General features: G+C 46.8%; 1 protein-coding gene across 1 annotated transcript in view; it reads left to right on the top strand.

Moving 5' to 3' along the window:
* fbxo41 (F-box protein 41) overlaps positions 1-25,055 on the top strand; it is a 323,546-nt gene that overhangs the window by 161,927 nt on the left and 136,564 nt on the right. Inside the window, exon 8 of the mRNA XM_085976430.1 lies at positions 24,367-24,482. Coding sequence (XP_085832556.1) covers positions 24,367-24,482 — 116 coding nt within the window. The remainder of the gene's footprint in view (positions 1-24,366; positions 24,483-25,055) is intronic.

Raw genomic sequence — 25,055 nt, 5'->3', positions numbered from 1 at the left:
GGAGTGGATGTTTAAGGTGGTGGATGGGGTGCCAATCAAACAGCTGCTTTGTCCTGGATGATGTCGATCTTCTTGAGTGTTGTTGGAGCTGCACTCATCCAGGCAAGTAGAGAGTATTCCATCACACTCTTGACTTGTGCGTTGTAGATGGTGGAAAGGCTTTGGGGAGTCAGGAGGTGAGACACTCGCCGCAGAATACCCAGCCTCTGACCTGCTCTTGTTACCACAGTATTTATGTGGCTGGTCCAGTTAAGTTTCTGGTCAATGGTGACCCCAGGATGTTGATGGTGGGCATTCGGCAGTGGTAATGCCGTTGAATGTCAAGTGGCAGTGGTTAGACTCTCGCTTGTTGGAGTTAGTCATTGCCTGGCACTTGTGTGGCGTGAATGTTACTTGCCACTTATCAGCCCAAGCCTGACTGTCGTCCAGGTCTTGCTGCATGTGGGCATGGACTGCTCATTATCTGAGGAGTTGCGAATGGAACTGAACACTGTGCAATCATCAGCGATCATCCCCGCGTCTGACCTTATGATAGCAGGAAAGACATTGATGAAGGAGCTGAAGATGGTTGGGCCTAGGACACTGCCCTGAGGAAGTCCTGCAGTGATGTCCTGGAGCTTTTGCCTCATACTTTGCCAGGAAGCAGAGAACATTGCACCTATTGAGGGATAAATACTTGAAGCAGATGAAGCCAAGGGACTATGGGGAGCACTGAGTGCAGCGAGCACAGAGTGAACAATTGGGAGTTTGAACGGCGGCGGACCTGAGCGGGAGCAGACCGAGGCCCGAGAGCGGGGATAAAAGCAGCAGCAGACCTGCATCAACAGGAGAAAACGGCAGTGTGATGTCACAGGTAAGGCAGGTAAGTGATTGGTAGTGACTGTGGGCTAAGTTTTAAGTTAACATATAGCATATAACTAAATTTTATAAACTTAATTGAATTAATTTAATAAACTAAACAAGGTAAATAATTTGATTAACACTAAACTAATTAATTAAATAAATAAAACAATGGGAGAACAGGAGATGTGTTGCTGTTGCAATATGTGGGAGCTTGTGGACATTTTTGTCCAGGGCGACTACATCTGCGGTAAGTGTCTGCGGCTCGAGGAACTTCGGCTCCGAGTTGAGGAGCTGGAGTCCGAGCTGCAGACATTGCGAGACATCGGGGAGGGAGAAAGTTACCTGGATCTTTTGCTCCAGGAGGCAGCCACACCCCTTAGATTAAATACTTTAGAACTGACACGTAGTCAGGGACAGGAGGGTGTGACTGCGAGTGAGGCAGGTACAGGGATCCAGGAGGTAGTATTGCAGGAGCCTCAGTCCCTGCATTTGCCCAATAGATTTGAGGTTCTTACAACCCTTGTGGACAAGTGCGGGGAGGATGAGCAAATTGACCACGGCACCGTGGTACAGGAAACCGTTCTAGTGGGGAAGGAAAAAGGAAGGTGCTTGTAGTAGGCGACAGTATAGTTAGGGGGATAGACACACAGACCCCGCTAAGGAATCCCTATTCAGCCTGCGCCTCACAAACAACCTGACGACTCCCAGTGATGCAGAGACACAGAGTGTCCACAGAGCCTGGTCTGCACTCAAGGCCTCCATAATCAGCACCTGTGAAGAGACGCTCGGTCACTCGACCAGGAAACACCAAGACTGGTTCGATGAGAACGACCAGGAGATCCAGGAGCTAATAAGCCGCAAGCGCAAGGCATTCCTGATCTGGAAACAGCAACAGAACTCGAGAGCTAGAAAGCAGCTCTACAGAAGCCTGAAGACCGAGGTCCAACAAAAAACTCGTGACCTAAAGAACAGATGGTGGGTGGAGAAAGCGCAGGAGATCCAGCAGCTAGCTGACAACCACAACGTGCGTGGATTCTTTAGCGCAGTCAAGACCATCTACGGCCCAAGCACCCAATGTCCTACCCTACTGCGGGCCAAGAACGGAGAGGTACTCATCAAGGACGGGGAGGCAGTCAGTGCCCGCTGGAAGGAGCACTTCGAAGATCTCCTTAACCGAAACTCTGCCTTCGATGCGAGTGTCCTCAACTCCATCCTGCAGCATGCTACCCACCACCATCTCAGCACAACCCCAGCCCGGCATGAGGTTGAAAAGGCCATCCGACAACTGAAGAACAAGAAGGTCTCAGGAACAGATGGAATCCCCGCCGAGGCAGTAAAGCATGGCGGAGAAGCACTACTGGCGCGAATTCATGAACTCATTTCTCTTATCTGGAAGGAGGAGAGCATGCCAGGGGATCTCAGAGACGCCGTAATTGTGACCAGCTTCAAGAAAGGTGACAAGTCCGATTGTGGTAATTACAGAGGAGTTTCCCTGCTGTCTGCCACAAGAAAAGTCACCGCAAGAATCCTCCTCATTCGCCTTCTCCCCGTGGCTGAAGAGCTCCTCCCAGAGTCGCAATGCAGATTCCGCCCACTAGGGGGAAAATTGACATGATTTTCACCGAGGGCCAATTACAAGAGAAATGCAGGGAACAGCACCAACCACTGTACATGGCCTTCTTTGACCTCACAAAGGCCTTTGACACCGTCAACTAGGGTTGCAAAATTCTGGGAATTTTTAAAAGAGGAAACTTTCCATGGGAATTTTCGGGAGTTTATGGGAATTTATGGGAATTTTGAGTTTTTTTGCACACTGATGGTTTTTGTCTCTGACCCTTATATTATCTTTGTCGTCAAAATAGACATACTGTGCCATACAAATAAAAACAGGCTTTCAAAACTTTATTTAGGTTATAATTTTGAACTTTATTGAACCCCCACAAAAAAGACCCATCTAAAATAAAATAAAAAGAGCGTCAGCTTATTTAGCCTGTAATTTGTCCTTATTTTGTCCCTTTGAGTCTTCTGAGTCTTCTACTCCTCATTGCTCCTCCTGATTCTCTGACTCTGGCTCTGACGTGTCCATTTCCTCCTCTGTGTCAGTGTCTAGCTGTGTGGTGGACACTTCTGTATCTGGCTCAATCAGTTGTAGGTTCGCCCAGATAGCCACCAGTTTCTCCACTCTCTTGTTAGTCAGCCTGTTGCGCACCTTTGTATGCGTATTCCCAAAAAGTGACCAGTTTCGTTCAGAGGCCGCTGATGAAGGTGGAATTTGGAGTATCACCGATGCAATAGGTGACAGGGCCTCAGATGCACAAAGTCCCTTCCACCAGGTATGTGCACTGATATGCTTGCATGATTCCCATATCCCATCCCCATTCCAAAGACCTTGCTTGGTAGAGAACTTTGCCAGACTTCCCAGAATTTTGCCCACATCCAGATTGAGATGGTGTGAGAGGGTAGAAATCACACTGTAAGCGCTGTTGATCTGTTCTCCAGAAAGTATTGGTCTCCCAACATGCTTTGGGTCCAGCATGTATGCTGCAGCATGAATCGGCTTGACACAAAATTCTTGACGCGTCTGTATGAATTGAACAATTGCCTTCTCCTCTGCTTTGAGCAGCAGGGATGTGGGTAGGGCAATGCTGATTTGTTCTTTTAAATCAGTAAAAAGCTTGAGAACATCTGACAAGACAGCGTCATCTCCTTCAATCTGAGCAATTGCAGATGCTACTGGTGAGAGTAGTTTAAGGCTGCTAACCACTCTCTCCCAAAACACATCATCCAGCAGTATTTTCTTGATGGTGGTTTCCATTTCCCCAGACTGGGATATTGCCATTTCTTGCAGCGACTCCTTACCCTCCAGAAGGCTGTTGTACATTATGACAACACCACCCCATCTAGTGTTGTTGGGCAGCTTCAGTGTGGTGTTTTTGTTCTTTGTCATTTGCTTGGAGTTGTAGGTTGCTGCAACTACCTGTTTTCCCCTGACATACTTAACAACTTGCTTGGCTCTCTTGTACAGTGCTTCCATGGTTCTCAAACCCATGATGTCCTTGAGGAGCAGGTTAAGCCCATGAGCTGCGCACCCAGTAGAGGTAATATGAGGGTAGGCCTCCTCCACTTGAGCCCAAGCAGCCTTCATATTCGCAGCATTGTCAGTAACTACTGCAAAGACCTTTTGTGATCCAAGATTGTTGATGACCGCTTTCAGCTCATCAGCAATGTATGTGCCTGTGTGTCTTGTCCTTCGTGTCTGTGCTCGCTATCGTTTCTTTGAGATTTCCTTGGACTCTCTTATACTGAGCCTCCAGCAAATAAGTAGACAAAGCATGTCTGGTGGGAGGAGAGTATGCAGGGCGAATAACATTGAAAAATCTCTTCCAGTACACATTGGCTGTGAGCATGAGGGGTGAGCCTGTTGCATATACAGCTCGAGCAAGGCACTCATCTGCATTCACAGAATCACAGAAACCCCACAGTGCAGATAGAGGCCATTTCGGCCCATCGAGCCTGCACCGACACATATCCCACCCGATCCCCGTAACCCCTACACCAACACATATCCCACCCTATCCCCGTAACCCCACGTATTTAATCCCCCTACTAAGGGTGAATTTATCATAACCAATCAACCTAACCCGCACATCTTTGGACTGTGGGAGGAAACCGGAGCACCCGGAGGAAACCCACGCAAACATGGGGAGAATGCGCAAACTCCACACAGACAGTCGCCCGAGGCCAGATTCGAACCCGGGTCCCTGGCGCTGTGAGGCAACAGTGCTAACCACTATGCCACCGTGCTGCCTTCTGTCTTCTGGCTATGGTTATCCATTGTATCAAAGAACCTTCCAAGTGGGCCAGGAGTTGCTGATGATAAGGAGCCTGAAGCTGAATGAGAACCATCATCTTCTTGAATGGAAGCAGAGGAACTCTGGGCTGACTGCTGTGAGCTTTGAGTGAAGTTGTTGCATTTGGATAAATGCTGCTGCATCTTTGTGGCATTCTTTACATATGGCTTTCTACAGTGTTTGCACATGTACACAGTCTTTCCATCTTTAATGCCTGGGGTAAAATGCTTCCACACATCCGACGGTAAACGTGGCATTGTTCTATGCAGAGAAATAAAGGGCATTCATCTCTGTGTCGAACTGCGGTCGATCAGCACGATTGCAACAGGGTGAGTACATTTTTGCTGATGCTCCATGTGATGGAAGCATGACCTGTACACACACGACGCTACATCACCAATAGTGTATTATTTTGTATATTTTAAATTGAAGGACAACAGAGTTCAACAAGTAACTGGTTTATTTGGTATAAAGTCTGATTTACTTACTGCATCATCACAACATCAGCAGAAAACAAAATGACTTCCCTCAGGCCCCCTAACCTGGATCTTAAAAAAACTATAGCAGTCTTACAGATGCCTGCAGGCCAGTCACAATTCGATATGCAAATATTACAAATAGAGGGAGCTAATCGCTCATCCACTCATCCAACCAATCAGGACACATTTGTTCACAGTCACACACAAAACTTGTAATTATTAAAACAAGCCAAGTAAGAAGATAAACATATATTGATTAAGAAATTCCTTAATAATTAAGATTCCATCTCTGTTAGTAATTTTAAGAGAGGACCTGTGAAAAAAAAAGAAAGAAATACAAAAAAAACAATATTATGCTAGCATGTGCTTTTTTGGGCAAAATTCCCAAAATTCCCAAGCTAAACTTCCCATGGAAAATTTCCGGAAATTTACCGGAAACTTTCCACCCCTTTGCAACCCTACCGTCAACCGTGCGGGATTATGGAGTGTCCTCAAATTCGGCTGCCCTCAAAAGTTTATCACCATCCTCCACCTGCTTCACGATGACATGCAAGCCGTGATCCTGACCAACGGTTCCACCACAGACCCAATTCACGTACGGACCGGGGTCAAGCAAGGCTGTGTCATCGCACCAATGCTCCATCTCACCCTCAGTCAGCTCCCCGCTGGAGTGGAGCTAATTTACAGAACAAACAGGAAACTGTTCAACCTCCATCACCTCCAGTCCAGATCCAAGGTCGTCCCATCCTCTGTCGTCGAATTACAGTATGCAGACGACGCTTGCGTCTACGCACACTCGGAGGTCGAACTCCAAACCATCGTCAACACCTTCACCGAAGCGTATGAGAGCATGAGCCTTACACTAAACATCCGTAAGACAAAGGTCCTCTACCAACCTGCCCCCGCCACACAGTACTGCCCCCCGATTATCAAAATCCACGACAAGGCCTTGGACGTGGACCACTTTCCATACCTCGAGAGCCTACTGTCAACAAGGGCAGACATCAATGACGAAGTCCAACACCGCCTTCAGTGTGCCAGTGTAGCCTTCAGTAGCCTGAGGAAGAGAGTGTTTGAAGACCAGGACCTCAAACCCGGCACCAAGCTCATGGTCTACAGAGCAGTAGTAATACCCGCCCTCCTGTATGCTTCAGAGACATGGACCATGTACAGCAGGCACCTCAAAGCACTGGAGAGGTACCACCAACTCTGCAAGATCCTGCAAATCCATTGGCAGGATAGGCGCACTAATGTCAGTATTCTTGCTCAGGCCAACATCCCCAGCATCGAAGCTTTTACCATGCTCTATCAGCTCCGATGGATGGGTCACATCGTCCGCATGCCCGATACGAGACTCCCAAAACAAGCGCTCTACTCGGAGCTCCGACACGGCAAGAGAGCCCCAGGTGGGCAGAGGGAACGCTTCAAGGACACTCTCAAAGCCTCCTTGAAAAAGTGCAACATCCCCACCGACACTTGGGAATCCCTGGCCCAAGACCGCACAAAGTGGAGGAGAAGCATCTGGGAAGGCGCCGAACACATCGAGTCTCTTCGCCGGGAGCAAGCGGAAGCCAAGCGCAGGCAGCGCAAGGAGCGCACGTCAACCCAAGCACCCCACCCACCCGCCCCTTCAACCACCGTCTGCCCCACCTGTGACAGAGACTGTAGGTACCGCATTGGACTCATCAGTCACCTGAGAACTGATTTTTAATGTGGAAGCAAGTCATCCTCGGTTCCGAGGGACTGCCTAAGAAGAAGAGGGGGATAGACACTGTTCTCTGCAGCCAGGAGTGTGAGTTCTGAAGGCTATATTGCCTACCCAGTGCCATGGTAAAGGACATCTTCTCCGGGCTGCAGAAGAACTTGGAGTGGGAGGGGGAGGATTCAGTTGTTGTGGTCCACATAGGTACCAATGACATAGGTAGGACAAAGAAAGAGGTTCTGCTGAGAGAGTTTGAGCAGCTAGGGACTAAATTAAAAAGCTAAACCACAAAGGTCATAATCTCTGAATTATTACCGGTGACACGAGCAAATTGGCATAGGGTCAATAGGATCAGGGAGATGAATGCGTGGCTCAAAAATTGGTGTGGGAGAAGTGGGTTTCGATTCATGGGGCACTGGCACCAGTACTGGGGAAAGAGAGAGCTGTTCCGTTGGGACGGACTACACCTGAACCATGCTGGGACGGACTACACCTGAACCATGCTGGGACCAGAGTTCTAGCAAATTGAATAACTAGGGAGGTAGATAAACTAAATAAGGTGGGGAGTAGGTAAACTAAATAAGGTGGGGGGGGTGGTGGGTGGGAGGGTCCCGGTAGAGAGAAATCTAGAATGCTAAAGAGAAAAGACAAAGCAGTGCAGGAAAGTGATTGTGGTAAGGATAACCAGATTGTGTCAGGAAGGGGCAGAGCGTACAAACAAAGGAGTGCACTAACAAATAGGGTCCGGGTAAAAAAAATGGTAATAAGACAAATCGGGCCACAGTACAAAAAAATGTTAAGTTGTCTAAAAATGTTAAAAAGACAAATCTAAAGGCACTGTATCTGAATGAACGAAGCATTCGTAATAAGGTAGATCAATTAACAGCACAAATAGATGTAAACGGATACGATATAATTGCGATTACGGAGACATGGCTGCAGGGTGACCAAGGCTGGGAGCTGAATATCCAAGGATATTCGATATTTAGGAAGGACAGGCAAAAATGAAAACGAGGTGGGGTGGCATTGTTGGTAAAAGATGAAATCAGAGCAAGAGTGAGAAAGGATATTGGCTCAGAAAATAAAAATGTAGAATCAGTCTGGGTGGAGCTAAGAAGCAGCAAGGGGCAGAAAACATTGGTGGGAGTTGTCTATAGGCATCCAAACAGTAGTGGTAATGTAGGGGATGGCATCAAACAGGAAATGAGAGATGCATGTAAGAAGGGTACTACAGTAATCATGGGTGACTTTAATCTACATATAGATTGGCCAAACCAAATTAGCAATAATACTGTGGAGGATGAATTCCTGGAGTGTGTACAAGATGGTTTCTTAGACCAGTACGTTGAGGAGCCAACTAGGGAACAGGCTATCCTAGATTGGGTATTGTGCAATGAGAAGGGGTTAATTAATAATCTTGTTGTGCGGGGTCGTTTAGGGAAGAGTGACCATAACATGATAGAATTCTTCATTAAGATGCAAAGTGAAGAAGTCCAATCCGAAACTAGGGTCCTAAATCTAAACAAAGGAAACTATGAAGGTATGAGGAAGGAGTTGGCTATGATAGATTGGGGAGCAACCACTAACACTACTAACAATAACCAGCCCCAGGACAGTGACATTGTAACACAGAGAATTCGACCCAACACAATTGTCACTAAGCAAAAGGAAAAATACCTGTCATATTGGGCAGAAACAACAAAAACCCAAAGCAAACTCAATTGCTACTTGGCCCTAAACAGACAATACAACATGGCTGAGTACCTGACCATGGTAAAGGATAACAAACTGAGAAAAACCTTGACAAGGTACAGACTTAGTGAACATAGCCTGGCGATCGAAAAAGGCAGACACAAGCAGACCAGGCTGCCAAGAGAGGACAGGATATGCTCTCACTGCGGTCAGGGAGTGGTGGAGACAGAGATGCACTTCCTCACAGCCTGTGGAAAATATCAGGGCATCAGGGAGAATTTCTACCAAAAATTCTCACAAATATGTCCTGAATTCAGAAATTTGAATGACGACCAAAAACTCTCATACCTACTAGGGGAAGAGAGAAACTGTGTAACACTAGCGGCACACTATGTTACAGCTTGCCATAAACAGAGGGACAACCAGTAAACCTAAGAAAAGAGTATATATAAATTATGCGAATGTATATTTATACACTCAGGGATATATCTGTTTATACACTGTATGAATAGATCTGCGTTTATGTGTTCAACCATAAATGTATTTTGATGCTTTGGCAACATAAGATGCACCTTATCATGCCAATAAAGCGATTTGAATTTAATTGAATTGAATTAAAAGACTTGATGGTGGATAGGCAATGGCTAACATTTAAGGAACGAATGCATGAATTGCAACAGTTATACATTCCTCTCTGGCGCAAAAACACAAAAGGAAAAGCAGCCCAACTGTTGCTAACAAAAGAAATTAAGGATAGTATTAGATCCAAAGAGGAGTCATATAAAGTTGCCAGAAAAAGTAGCAAACCTGAGGATTGGGAGCAGTTTAGAGTTCAGCAAAAAAGGACCAAGAGATTGATTAAGAGGGGAAAAATAGAGTATGAGAGTAAACTTGCAATAAACATAAAAGCGGATTGTAAAAGTTTCTACAAGTATGTAAAAAGAAAAAGATTAGTGAAGACAAATGTAGGTCCCTTACAGTCAGAAACAGGAGAATTTACAATAAGAACATAAGAAATAGGAGCAGGAGTAGGCCAAATCGGCCCCTCGAGCCTGCTCCGCCAATCGGCCCCTCGAGCCTGCTCCGCCATTCAATAAGATCATGGCTGATCTGATCCTAACAGCCAATCCACTATCACAGAACCATCTCCTGAATCTAACAGAATTAGACACACGAAATAGGAGCAGGATCAGGCTACACGGCCCCTGGGCCCGCTCCGCTACCCACAGGGCCATGACCGATCCGAACCTAGACTCATGTCCAAATTCCTGCCTGCTCCCCGTAACCCTTAATTCCCTTTACTTCTAGGAAACTGTCTATTTCTGTTTTAAATTTATGTAATGATGTAGCTTCTACAGTTTTTTGGGGCAGCATATTCCATGGACCTACCACCCTCTGAGTGAAGTAGTTCCTCCTCATCTCAGTTTTGAAAGAGCAGCCCCTTATTCTAAGACTATGCCCCCTAGTTCTAGTTTCACCCATCATCGGGAACATCTTCCCCGCATCCACCCGATCCAACCCCTTCACAATCTTATATGTTTCAATAAGATCGCCTCTCATTCTTCTGAACTCCAATGAGTAGAGTCCCAATCTACTCAACCTCTCCTCATATGTCCATCCCCTCATCCCCGGGATTAACCGAGTGAACCTTCTTTGTACTGACTCGAGAGCAAGTATGTCCTTTCTTAAGTATGGACACCAAAACTGTACGCAGTATTCGAGGTGCGGTCTCACCAATACCTTGTACAACTGAAGCAATACCTCCCTATTTTTATATCCTATCCCCCTAGCAATGAAAGCCAACATTCCATTGGCCTTCTTAATCACTTGCTGCACCTGCATACTAACCTTTTGAGTTTCGTGCACCAGGACCCCCAGATCCCTTTGTATTTCAGTACTTTCCAGTTTCTTGCCATTAAGATAATAACTTGCTCTACGATTTTTTCTGCCAAAGTGCATAACCTCACACTTTCCAGTATTGTATTCCATCTGCCAAATCTCTGCCCACTTACTTAGCCTGTCTATGTCCCCTTGAAGGTTTTTTATGTCCTCCTCACTCACTACTTTCCCCCCCATCTTAGTATCATCTGCAAACTTTGATATGTTACACTCGGTCCCCTCCTCCAAATCGTTATTATAGATTGTAAAGAGTTGGGGACCCAGCACTGACCCCTGCGGAACACCACTAGTCACTGATTGCCAGTCTGAGAATGAACTATTTATCCCAACTCTCTGCCTTCTGTTAGATAGCCAATCCTCTATCCATGCCAGAATATTACCCCCAATCCCGTGATTTTTTATCTTAAGCAATAATCTTTTGTGTGGCACCTTGTCAAATGCCTTTTGGAAGTCTAAATACACTACGTCCACTGGTTCCCCTTTATCCACCCTATATGTTACTTCCTCAAAGAACTCCAGCAAATTTGTCAAACATGACTTCCCCTTCATAAAACCATGCTGACTTTGTCCTATTAAATTATGATTATCCAAATGCCCTGTTACTGTCTCCTTAATAATGGACTCCAAAATTTTACCTACCACAGATGTTAGGCTAACCGGTCTATAGTTTCCAGCCTTCTGTCTACTGCCCTTTTTAAATAAGGGTGTTACATTAGCAGTTTTCCAGTCTGCCGGGACCATTGCCGAGTCCAGGGAGTTTTGGAAAATTATTACCAATGCATCCACAATCCCTACCGCCACTTCCCTCAAGACCCTAGGATGTAAGCCATCAGGTCCAGGTGATTTATCCGCCTTGAGTCCCATTATTTTACCGAGTACCACTTCCTTAGTGATTTTGATCGTGTTTAGCTCCTCCCCCCCTTTAGCCCCCTGTTTGTCCAGTGTTGGGATATTTTTAGTGTCTTCTACTGTAAAGACTGATGTAAAATATTCATTCAGTGTTTTTGCCATCTCCATATTTCCCACCATTAATTTCCTGGTCTCATCCTCTAAGGGACCAACATTTACTTTAGCCACCCTTTTTCTTTTTATATAACTATAAAAACTCTTACTATCTGTTTTTATATTTTTTGCTAATTTACTTTCATACATAGATACATAGAAGATAGGAGCAGGAGTAGGCCATTCGGCCCTTCGTGCCTGCTCCGCCATTCGATGAGATCATGGCTGATCCTTTAATTCAGTATCCCGTCCCCGCCTTCTCTCCGTAACCCTTAACCCCTTTTGCCCGTAGAAATATATCTAATTCCCTCTTAAATATATTTAATGAGCTGGCGTACACTGCCCTCTGTGGCAATGAGTTCCACAGGTTCACCACTCTCTGAGTGAAGAAATTCCCCCTCATCTCTGTCCTAAATGGTTTAGCCCTTATCCTTAAATTATGTCCTCTAGTTCTGTTCTCACCCGCCAAGGGAAACATTCCTTCTGCATCCAGTCTGTCTAGACCTGTCAGAATTTTATACACTTCTATGAGGTCCCCTCTCAATCTTCTAAACTCCAGTGTGTACATCCCTAAACTACATAGTCTCTCCTCATAGGTCATTCCCGCCATTCCTGGTATCAGCCTGGTGAATCGCCGCTGCACCCCCTCCATGGCAAGAACATCCTTCCTCAGATGAGGCGACCAAAACTGTACACAGTACTCGAGGTGTGGTCTCACCAGTGCCCTGTACAGCTGCAGCAAGGTATCCCTGTTCCTGTATTCTAACCCTTTTGCTATGAAGGCCAGCATACCGTTTGCCTTCTTGACCGCCTGTTGCACCTGCATGCTCGCCTTCAGTGACTGGTGTACAAGAACACCCAGGTCTCTCTGTACTTCCCCCTCTCCCAATCTATTGCCATTTAAATAATAATTTGCCCTCCCGTTCCTGCACCCAAGGTGGATAACTTCGCACTTGTCCACATTATAGTGCATCTGCCATTTATCCGCCCAATCGCCCAGTCTGTCCAAATCGCTCTGGAGCTTCCTGGTCTCTTCCTCTGAGCCCACCCCCCCTCCTAGTTTAGTGTCGTCTGCAAATTTGGAAATGCTGCATCCGACTCCCTGATCCAGGTCATTAATGTAAATTGTGAACAGCTGGGGGCCCAGGACAGATCCCTGTGGTACCCCACTTGTTACTGCCTGCCATTCAGAAAATGAGCCGTTTATTCCAACTCTCTGTTTTCTATCTGACAGCCAGTTCCCTATCCACGCCAATACTTTCCCCTTTATCCCATGAGCCTCAATTTTCCATGCTAATCTTTTATGTGGGACCTTATCGAAGGCCTTTTGGAAGTCCAGGTACACCACATCTACTGGCTCTCCCCCATCTATTCTACCAGTTACTCCCTCAAAAAATTCCAATAGATTAGTCAAGCACGATTTACCCTTTGTAAATCCATGTTGACTCTGTCCTATCCTGTCCCCATTTGCTAAGTGCTCCGCTATTTCATCCTTAATGATGGACTCCAGCATTTTGCCCACAACTGATGTAAGGCTTACAGGTCTGTAATTACCTGCTTTTTCCCTACCCCCCTTTTTGAATAGTGGGGTAACGTTAGCTACCCTCCAATCCATCGGCACTGTTCCCGAGTCTAATGAATTCTGAAAAATCATCCTTAGTGCATCCGCTATCTCTAGGGCCACCTCCTTCAGTACCCTAGGATGCATGTTATCAGGCCCTGGGGATTTGTCCACCTTCAATCCCTTTAGCTTCCTTAACACCATATCCTTAGAGATATTGATTTGCGTCAGTTCCTCCTTTGCCAATGTCCCTATTTTTCCCGATATCCCAGGGAGGTTTTTTGTGTCTTCCTTCGTAAAGACTGACCCAAAGTATGCATTTAGTTGATCTGCCATTTCCTTATTTCCCATTATATATTCCCCCGTATCTGACTGCAATGGACCAACTTTGGTTTTCACCAGTCTTTTCCTTTTGATATACTTATAAAAGCTTTTGGAGTTAGTTTTTATATTTTCCGCCAGCTTGTTTTCGTAAGCTATTTTGCCCCTCTTGATTATGCCCTTTGCCCTCCTTTGCTCTATCTTAAACTGTTCCCAATCTTCCGCTCTGGCGCTTTTTTTGGCTATTTTATACGCCCTATCTTTGGATTTTATGCTGTCTCTAATTTCCCCTGTTATCCACGGTTGAGTCACCTTTTTAGATTTCCTTTTATGCCAGATTGGTATAAACAATTTTTGCAATTTTGTCATTCTATCTTTAAATGTTTGCCATTGTTTATCTACCTCCAGTCCTCCCAGGAACGTTGTCCAATCAGACCTACTCAGTTCCCGTCTCATGGCATCATAATTCCCCTTGTTTAAATTCAGGACCTTAGTCTCTGAGTCAATTTCTTCGCTCTCCATTTCGAGTGAGAAATCGATCATGTTATGATCGCTCTGACCCAAGGGTCCCCGTACAACAAGATTACTGATTAGTCCCTTCTCATTGCACAGTACCCAGTCCAATATAGCCTGTTCCCGAGTTGGTTCCTCGACATATTGATCCAGATAACCATCCCTCAAACACTCAAGGAATTCCTCCTCCTCATTATTTTTACTGATTAGGCTAGTCCAATCTATATGTAAGTTAAAGTCACCTATGATGACAGCTGTGCTCTTATTGCACGCTTCTCTAATTTCCCTCGTGATGCCCTCCCTAACCTCTATTTTACTATTTGGAGGCCTATATACCACTCCTATTAATGTTTTTCGCCCCTCGCTATTTCTTAGCTCCACCCATATAGATTCTGTATTAACTGAGTTAATATCCTTCCTTTCAATTGCATTTATCCCCTCTTTTACTAGCAATGCTACCCCTCCTCCCTTTCTTTTTTGTCGATCCTTCCTAAATACTGAATACCCCTGTATGTTAAGCTCCCAGCCCTGCTCACCCTGCAACCATGTTTCCGTAATCCCAATTAGGTCATAATTATTAACCTCTATTTCCACAGCTAATTCATCTACCTTGTTCCTGATGCTTCTCGCATTAAGGTATAAAACCCTCAGGCTTTTTTTATGCTCACATTTTTTATGAATTAGTTTGGCCCTTTGTTTTTTGTTCCTCACCCTTTTATAATTTATTTCTGTCTGCCTTTCACTTTCCTCTATTTCACTACATAGGTTTCTAGCCCCCTGCCATACTAGTTTAAATGCTCCCGAACTGCTTTATCAAAAATTACCCCGAGAACATCAGTTCCATCTCTGCACAGGTGTAGACCGTCCCTTTTGTATAGGTCACACCTACCACAAAACTGGTTCCAATGCCTCAAAAATTTAAAACCCTCCCTCTTACACCACTGCTCAAGCCACGTATTTAGCCTAACTATCCTGTTCTCTGTACTCTTACTAGCACGTGGCACTGGTAGTAATCCAGAGATTACTACCTTCGAGGTCCTACTTTTTAGCTTGGCTCCTAACTCCCGAAATTCTACTTGTAGGACCTCTTCCCTTTTAGCTACGTCGTTGGTACCAACATGTATCACGACAACTGGCTGTTCCCCCTCCCCCTCCAGAATGTTCTGCACCCGCGCCGAGACATCCTTGACCCTTGCACCAGGGAGGCAACATACCATCCTGGAGTCTCGGTCGCGACCACAGAAACCCCTATCTATTCCCCTTACAATCGAATCCCCTATTACTATAGCCCTGCCACTCTTTTTCCCTCCCTTCTTTGCAACAGAGCCAGTCATGGTGCCATGAGCCTGGCTGCTGGTGCCTTCCCCCGATGTGTCACCCCCCCCGACAACAGTACCTAAGGCGGTGAACCTGTTGCTAAGGGAGACAACCCCAGGGGATTTCTGCACTACCTTCCTGCCCTTGCTCTGCCTTTTGGTCACCCATGTACTGTCTACGCTGGCCTTAACCTGCGGTGTGACCAACTCACTAAATGTGCTATCCACACCCCTCTCAGAATCGTGGATGCTCCAAAGTGAGTCCATCTGCAGCTCAAGGGCCGTCATGCGGTCCCACATGAGCTGCAGCTGGACACACTTCCTGCACACATAGTCGTCAGGGACACAGGAAGCGTCCCTGATTTCCCACATGTTACAGGAGGAGCATGACACAGGTCCGAGCTCTACTGCCATGACTTAACCCTTATATTACTTTTAATTTTCTAGTTTTAGTTTATTTATCGACTTTTGTTTTCCCGAAGCTTACTTAGACCAATGTATACTGTACTCCTCTTATTCCTTTTTAAACTAACCAAATCCCACTAGTTTTGGTTTTACTTCCTAGGAAGGTTTGAGGAAAGTACTTACCAGTTAGTCTTACCTCCCTGGTCTTTCGCTGACTTCCCGGTCTTGTGTCCCCTTGGTCCTACGCCGACTTCCCGCTCCTCCCGGTTCCTGCCCTGCTGAAAAGAAACTGAGACCAAAAAATTTGTGACCTCTGTTTTTAGACAGCTGCTAAAAGACTACTAGGTTAGAGGAGGGGGGTGGTGGGGGTTCCTACTCTGTAGGAACTCGGGTTTAAGCCACCACCCTCCTTAAATACCTTTCACCTGGGTGCTTCCCACCAGGTCCGCTTCTGAAAAAAAGCTCAAGAGCTGGACTTCCGCCTCAGCTGTTTTTTAAATGGCCCCGAGTCTCGCCGACTGCTGCCTCTCCGCTGCTGCTCTCTCCCGACTGGTCTCGGGCCTCGCTGGTCGCCGGGTTTCCTGCCGAGCTCCTCCTCGCTGCTCCCGCTGGTCCCGACTGGTCTCGGGCCTCGCCTCTCTCCGGTTTTTATACCGGTCTCACACTGCTCCCGACTGGTCTCGGGCCTCGCTGGTCGCCGGGTTTCCTGCCGAGCTCCTCCTCGCTGCTCCCGCTGGTCCCGACTGGTCTCGGGCCTCGCCTCTCTCCGGTTTTTATACCGGTCTCACACTGCTCCCGACTGGTCTCGGGCCTCGCTGGTCGCCGGGTTTCCTGCCGAGCTCCTCCTCGCTGCTCCCGCTGGTCCCGACTGGTCTCGGGCCTCGCCTCTCTCCGGTTTTTATACCGGTCTCACACTGCTCCCGACTGGTCTCGGGCCTCGCTGGTCGCCGGGTTTCCTGCCGAGCTCCTCCTCGCTGCTCCCGCTGGTCCCGACTGGTCTCGGGCCTCGCCTCTCTCCGGTTTTTATACCGGTCTCACACTGCTCCCGACTGGTCTCGGGCCTCGCTGGTCGCCGGGTTTCCTGCCGAGCTCCTCCTCGCTGCTCCCGCTGGTCCCGACTGGTCTCGGGCCTCGCCTCTCTCCGGTTTCATAATCTATCTTCCCTTTCTTAATCAATCTTTTTGTTATTTTTTGCTGTCTTTTAAAGTTTTCCCAATCCTCTATCCTCCCACTAGATTTGGCTACCTTATATACCCTTGTTTTTAGTTGAATACTATCCTTAATTTCTTTACTTAGCCACGGATGGCTGTCTTTTCTTTTACACCCTTTTCTTCTCAGTGGAATATATATTTTTTGGAAGTTGTAAAATAACTCCTTAAATGCACACCACTGATCATGTATCGTCTTACCCTTTAATCTATTTTCCCAATCCACTCTACTCAATTCCGCTCTCATACCTTCATAGTCTCCTTTATTCAAGCTTAGCACGCTTGTTTGAGATCCAACCTTCTCACCCTCTAATTGAATATGGAATTCAACCATGTTATGGTCACTCATTCCAAGGGGATCCTTTACTAGGACATTTTTAATTAATCCTGTCTCGTTACACAGGACCAGATCTAAGGTTGCCTGCCCCCTGGTCGGTTCAGTTACATACTGCTCAAGAAACCCATCCCTAATACACTCAATGAACTCATCCTCAAGGCAGCCCTGCCCAATTTGATTTGTCCAATTAATATGATAGTTAAAATCCCCCATAATTATAGATGTTCCCTTATTACAAGCCTCAACTATTTCCTGATTGGAATGGGGAACAAAGAAATGGCAGAGCAATTAAACAAATACTTTGGTTCTGTCTTCACGGAGGAGGACACAAATAACTTCCCAGAATTGCTAAGGAACCAAGGGTCTAGTGAGAAGGAGGAATTAAACGAAATTTAGTATTAGTAAAAAAATAGTGCTGGAGAAATTAATGGGACTGAAAGCTGATAAATCCCCAGGGCCTGATAATCTGCACCCCAGAGTACTAAAAGAGGTAGCCATGGAAATAGTGGATGCATTGGTTGTCATCTTCCAAAATTCTATAGATCCTGGAACAGGTCCTGCAGATTGGAGGGTGGCAAATGTAACCCCACTATTTAAAAAAGGAGGGAGAGAGACAACAAGGAACTACAGACCGGTTAGCCTAACATCAGTAGTAGGGAAAATGCTAGAGTCTATTATAAAGAAGAAAGAGTCAAATTGGACCCCTCCGGAGGGTCGCTGCCCTAAGCTTGACATGTATGCTCAAGCTGTCAGGAGATGCATCAACGCCAGATTCATCAGCCGCACTCACAAGACAGTCCAGAATGTCACCCGAGCACAACGCAACGCCATCCACGCTCTCAAGACCAACCGCAACATCGTCATCAAACCAGCAGGCAAGGGAGGTGCCATCGTCATACAGAACAGAACGGACTATTGCAAAGAAGTATACCGACAACCGGACAACCAGGAACACTACAGACAGTTACCCGCAGATCCGACCAAAGAACACACCCGCCAACTCAACAGACTGATCAAAACCTTCGATCCAGACCTTCAAAGCATCCTACATGCTCTCATCCCACGTACTCCCCGCGTGGGAGACTTCTACTGCCTCCCAAAGATACACAAAGCCAACACACCTGGACGTCCTATCGCATCAGGCAACGGAACCCTGTGTGAGAACCTCTCTGGATATGTCGAGGGCACCCTGAAACCCATCGTACAGGGAACCCCCAGCTTCTGTCGCGACACTACAGACTTCTTACAGAAGCTCAGCACCCACGGACCAGTTGAACCAGGAACACTCCTCGCCACGATGGACGTCTCGGCACTCTACACCAGTATCCCCCACGATGACGGCATCTCTGCGACAGCCTCAGTACTCAACACCAACAACAGCCAATCTCCAGACGCCATCCTACAACTCATCCGCTTCATCCTTGACCACAATGTCTTCACCTTCGACAACCAGTTCTTTACCCAAACACACGGAACAGCCATGGGGACCAAATTCGCACCCCAATACGCAAACATCTTCATGCACAAGTTCGAGCAAGACTTCTTCGCTGCACAGGATCTCCAACCAACGCTATACACCAGATACATCGACGACATTTTCTTCCTATGGACCCACGGCGAAGAATCACTGAAAAAACTACACGATAACATCAACAAGTTCCATCCCACCATCAAACTCACCATGGACTACTCCTCAGAATCAGTCTCATTCCTGGACACACGAATCTCCATCAAAGACGGACACCTCAGCACTTCACTCTACCGCAAGCCCACGGACAACCTCACGATGCTCCACTTCTCCAGCTTCCACCCTAACCACGTTAAAGAAGCCATCCCCTATGGACAAGCCCTGCGAATACACAGGATCTGCTCAGACGAGGAGGAACGCGATGGACACCTACAGACACTGAAAGACGCCCTTGTAAGAACGGGATATGACGCTCGACTCGTCGATCGACAGTTCCGACGGGCCACAGCGAAAAATCGCATAGACCTCCTCAGAAGACAAACACGGGACACAACCAACAGAGTACCCTTCGTCGTCCAGTACTTCCCCGGAGCGGAGAAACTACGCCATGTTCTTCGCAGCCTTCAACATGTCATCGATGACGACGAACACCTCGCTAAGGCCATCCCCACGCCTCCACTACTCGCTTTCAAACAGCCGCCTAACCTCAAACAGACCATCGTTCGCAGCAAATTACCCAGCTTTCAGGAGAACAGCGACCACGACACCACACAACCCTGCCACAGCAACCTCTGCAAGACATGCCAGATCATCAACACAGATACCATCATCACACGTGAGGACACCACCCACCAGGTACATGGTACATACTCATGTGACTCGGCCAACGTTGTCTACCTCATACGTTGCAGGAAAGGATGCCCCGGAGCATGGTACATCGGCGAGACCATGCAGACACTGCGACAACGGATGAATGGACACCGCGCAACAATCACCAGGCAGGAGTGTTCCCTCCCAGTCGGGGAACACTTCAGCAGTCAAGGACATTCAGCCTCCGATCTTCGGGTAAGCATTCTCCAAGGTGGCCTTCGAGACACACGACAACGCAAAATCGTCGAGCAGAAACTGATAGCCAAGTTCCGCACCCATGAGGATGGCCTTAACCGAGATCTTGGGTTCATGTCACGCTACATGTAACCCCACCTGATGCAGGGTCATCCAGACTCGAGTCGACATTGGCTTGTTCTCGCTACACAGATGCGGCCGGACCTGCTGTGATTTCCAGCCAAAAAAAATGTTTTTTGTCTGTTTTTTTGTTTTTCATACAGACCCCAGCATCTGCAATATTTGACCCCTTGTGACCCCACCTCATTGTTCTTTGATGTAATGTTTCCCTGACTGACCTGTTTGGACACCATTCACACCTTTGACTGCTGTGATTATCTCTCTGCCGAGGTGTGATAAATGGCAGTTGGAAAGGTTACCTGTAAACATCTGACATGATTCTCTGACTATATAAGCTGTGTCTTTATGCATTTCTCCACTTCACCTGAAGAAGGAGCAGCGCTCCGAAAGCTTGTGATTTCAAATAAAGCTGTTGGACTATAACCTGGTGTCGTGTGACTTCTTACATTATTATAAAGGATGTGATAACAGGACACTTAGAAAATATCAACGGGATTAGACAAAGTCATCATGGATTTATGAAAGGGAAACCGTGTTTGACAAACCTACTGGAGTTTTTTGAGGATGTAACTGGTAGAATAGATAAGGGAGAACCAGTGGATGTGGTGTGTTTGGATTTTCAGAAGGCCTTTGATAAAGTCCCACATAAGAGGTTAGTGTGCAAAATTAAAGCACATGGGATTGTGGGTAATATACTGGCATGGATTGAAAATTGGTTAACAGACAGGAAACAAGAGAGTAGGAACAAATGGGTCTTTTTCGGGGTGGCAGGCGGTGACTAGTGTGGTACCGCAGGGATCAGTGCTTGGGCCCCAGCTATTCATAATATATATCAATGATTTGGATGAAGGAACCAAATGTAATATTTCCAAGTTTGCTGACGACACAAAACTAGGTGAGATTGTGAGTTGTGAGGAGGATGCAAAGAGGCTTGAAGGCGATTTAGACAAGTTGAGTGAGTGGGCAAATACATGGCAGATGCAGTATAACGTGGATAAATGTGAAGTTATCCACTTCGGCAGGAAAAACAGAAAGGTAGAGTATTATTTAAATGGTGATACAGGAAACTTTTGTTTAACCGGCACCTAAATATCCGGAATTCTCTAATAACCGGCACAATTCTCACTCCGAAAACTACAGTATACAGTCGTTTATAAGTTTTGTTTTACTGTTAAGTAATTAAGGAGTTATGGATTACCCTCAACTGGCATTACTGTACTTAATCAAGCATCTTCCACCATCCATTTAACACAAGATTCTGTAGGTGAGTACCCAATTATACTGCACATTTCTTGATTTTTTTATTTTTGTTTGTTAAAAATAGCCTCGGTAGAAAACCCTCTCCGTTATCCGGAATCTTTTATCAACCGGCACCATCCCGGTCCTGTCGGTGCCGGATACCAAAGAGTTTCCTGTAGATTGGGAAATGTTGATGTACAAAGGGACCTGGGTGTCCTTGTACACCAGTCACTGAAAGCAAACATGCAGGTGCAGCAAGCAGTTAGAAAGGCAAATGGTATGTTGGCCTTCCTTGCAAGAGGATTTGAGTACTGGAGCAAGGATGTCTTACTACAGTTATACAGGGCCTTGGTGAGACCACACCTGGAGTACTGTGTGCAGTTTTGGCCTCCTTACCTAAGAAAGGATATACTTGCCATAGAGGGAGTGCAGCGAAGGTTCACCAGACTGATTCCTGGGATGGCAGGACTGTCGTATGAGGAGAGATTGGGTCGACTAGGCCTGTATTAACTAGAGTTTAGAAGAATGAGATGGGATCTCATTGAAACGTATAAAATTCTGACAGGGCTAGACAGACTGGATGCAGGGAGGTTGTTTCCCCTGGCTGGGGGTTCTAGAAGGAGGGGTCACAGTCTCAAGATACGGGGTAGGACATTTAGGACTGAGATAAGGAGAAATTTCTTCACTCAGAGGGTGATGAACATGTGGAATTCTCTACCACAGAAGGCTGTGGAGGCCAAGTCACTGAATATATTTAAGAAGGAGATCGATAGATTTCTGGACACAAAAGGCATCAAGGGGTATGGGGAGAGAGCGGGAATATGGTATTGAGATAGAGGATCAGGCATGATCATATTGAATGGCGGAGCAGGCTCGAAGGGCCAAATGGCCGACTCCTGCTCCTATTTTTCTATGTTTTTCCATTTCCCCTTTGAAAGCTACTATGGAATCTTCTTTCACCACCCCTTGAGGCAGTGCATTCCAGATCACAACAACTCGCTCTGTAAAAAAAATGTGCCGAGTGTCTTCCTTCTGTACTTGTAGAGTCCTCATTCTGGAACAATGTTTTTCAATCTTTCTGTTTGAGATCTTCTAGCAAATATATGCCACAATTCAAAGGACTTCTTGTGTAAACTTCGAAAAGATACTGTCAGCTACCCAAAGGAAAATATTGCCGAAATGTATTTTATTGTTGTACAGCAACAGAAATGCAGAAAATGTGGAAAAACCCGAGAGAACAGAATTATCAAGACACTGGTATTCTCAGCCCCAGACAGAGAGAAATCTGATAAACTGGCAGAGTCTGTGGGACTTGCAGGGGAAAGCGAGGGTCCTGCAGGAGAAAGCAAGGGTCCTGCAGGAGAAAGCGAGGGTCCTGCAGGAGAAAGCGAGGTACCTGCTGGAGAAAGCGAGGGTCCTGCTGGAGAAAGCGAGGGTCCTGCAGGAGAAAGCGAGGGTCCTGCAGGAGAAAGCGAGGGTCCTGCTGGAGAAAGCGAGGGTCCTGCTGGAGAAAGCGAGGGTCTGCAGGAGAAAGCGAGGGTCTGCAGGCGAAAGCGAGGGACCTGCAGGAGAAAGCGAGGGACCTGCTGGAAAAAGCAAGGGTCCTGCAGGAGAAAGCGAGGGTCCTGCAGGAGAAAGCGAGGGTCCTGCTGGAGAAAGCGAGGGTCCTGCAGGGGAAAGCGAGGGTCCTGCAGGAGAAAGCGAGGGTCTGCAGGAGAAAGCGAGGGTCCTGCTGGAGAAAGCGAGGGTCCTGCTGGAGAAAGCGAGGGTCCTGCAGGAGAAAGCGAGGGTCTGCAGGAGAAAGCGAGGGTCCTGCAGGAGAAAGCGAGGGTCCTGCTGGAGAAAGCGAGGGTCCTGCTGGAGAAAGCGAGGGTCTGCAGGAGAAAGCGAGGGACCTGCAGGAGAATGCGAAGGACCTGCAGGAGAATGCGAGGGACCTGCAGGAGAAAGCGAGGGACCTGCAGGAGAAAGCGAGGGACCTGCAGGAGAAAGCGAGGGACCTGCTGGAGAAAGCGGGGGTCCTGCAGGAGAAAGCGAGGGTCCTGCTGAAGAAAGCGAGGGTCCTGCAGGAGAAAGCGAGGGACCTGCAGGAGAACGTGTGGGACCTGCAGGAGAACGTGTGGGCCCTGCAGGAGAAAGCGAGGGTTCTGCAGGAGAAAGCGAGGGACCTGGAGGAGAAAGCGAGGGACCTGCAGGAGAAAGCAAGGGTCCTGCTGGAGAAAGCGAGGGACCTGCAGGAGAAAGCGAGTGACCTGCAGGAGAAAGCGAGGGACCTGCAGGAGAACGTGTGGGACCAGCTCAGACCAGACCAGGAGTTAGTGCTGTGATAAAGGAGGGGGAAGGGATTTGAATGCGATGTTATCCACTTTGGTGTCAAAAACAGGAAGGCAGATTATTATCTGAATGGCAATAGATTGGGAGAAGGGGAAGTGCAACGAGACCTGGGTGTCCTTGTGCACCAGTCGCTGAAGGTAAGCGTGCAGGTGCAGCAGGCGGTTAAGGCAAATGGTATGTTGGCCTTCATAGCGAGAGGGTTTGAGTACAGGAACAAGGATGTCTTGCTGCAGTTGTACAGGGCCTTGGTGAGACCACATCTTGAGTATTGTGTGCAGTTTTGGTCGCCTTATCTGAGGAAGGATATTCTTGCCATGGAAGGAGTGCAGCGAAGATTCACCAGGCTGATACCTGGGATGGCAGGAATGACGTATGAGGAGAGATTGGGTTGATTGGGCTTATACTCGCTGGAGTTTAGAAGAATGAGAGGGTATCTCATTGAAACTTATAAAATACTAACAGGACTAGACAGACTAGATGCAGGAAGGATGTTTCCGATGGTCGGGGAGTCCAGAACCAGGGGTCACAGTCTAAGGATAAGGGGTAGGCCATTTAGGACAGAAATGAGGAGGAATTTCTTCACCCAGAGAGTGGGGAACCTGTGGAATTCTCTGCCAAAGAAGGCAGTAGAGGCCAATTCATTAAATATATTCAAGAAGGAGTTGGATATATTTCTTAAGTCTAAAGGGATCAAGGGGTATGCGGAGAAAGCAGGGACAGGGTACTGAAATTGGATGATCAGCCATGATCGCATTGAATGGCGGAGCAGGCTCGAGGGGCCGAATGGCCTACTCCTGCTCCTATCTTCTATGTTTCTATGAATGTTGAACTTGATTTGGAGCGTGCATTAAGCAGTGATGCCCAGATATACTCTACTAACTACAGGGGGCAGTAAAGAGCAGAATAAGATTACCTACTCATTAGTTACATCCTGCAACTCTTTTATTCATGTACATGGGTGGAAACTGTTCAGATTGCAATCACACTAACAAGAAATTCTGTATGTTTCAGTTCATGGTGACCCTTTCCCAGTGGTGCACACAGACGCACTCACTCACTCTACAAAGCATCAAACCTCGACCAAAGGGGAAGAAGGAGAGTAAGGAGGAATATCTTAAGAGCACACAGTGAGCATCATCTCCTGCATTATCAAGACTGTTGTGTAACAGTTGATATCCACTGTCGGTTATTTGATTAATATACTTAGCCTGTAAATCTACCACTGCTGCCGCTGGGGAAGGTTTCATGCTATTGGGAGCTGAGTCTAAACCAGAGAAAAGAAAATCCATGCAGGGATGTGTTTCATTAAGAGACAGCAATCCATGCAGGGAAGTGTTTCATTAGAGACAGCAATCCAAATGATTGTTCACTTGAATCCAGAATCTGAAATTTGCTGTCAAATCATATTATGGCACCTGTACTTCCAGTAAGGACGGAATTAACCTCCAAATTTTTTGTAAATCGGCTCCTAAATGAATTGACATTCATGTAATTCTATATTTAACTTGTTCCACTAAAGACGAGAAAAATATGAGTAGGACAACTAACCTGGCGAAAAAGAATACTTTGCCTCCTTGCTCCTATTTCTATTTCTGGTTTCCGCACACTTTGTATCAAGCTCTGTATGGTAATTGAAGGAATTTGAAATATTTTGTGACGGGGTTCAATAACATGTTTTAATTGTGAGTGGCTGAGACCAA

Source organism: Somniosus microcephalus, chromosome 2 (genome assembly GCF_052327205.1).
Source record: "Somniosus microcephalus isolate GS21.2 chromosome 2, FLI_Smic_1.0, whole genome shotgun sequence".
NCBI lineage: Eukaryota > Metazoa > Chordata > Chondrichthyes > Squaliformes > Somniosidae > Somniosus > Somniosus microcephalus.
The sequence above is the reverse complement of the archived record's forward strand: the minus strand, read 5'-3'. Positions and strand labels throughout refer to the sequence as shown.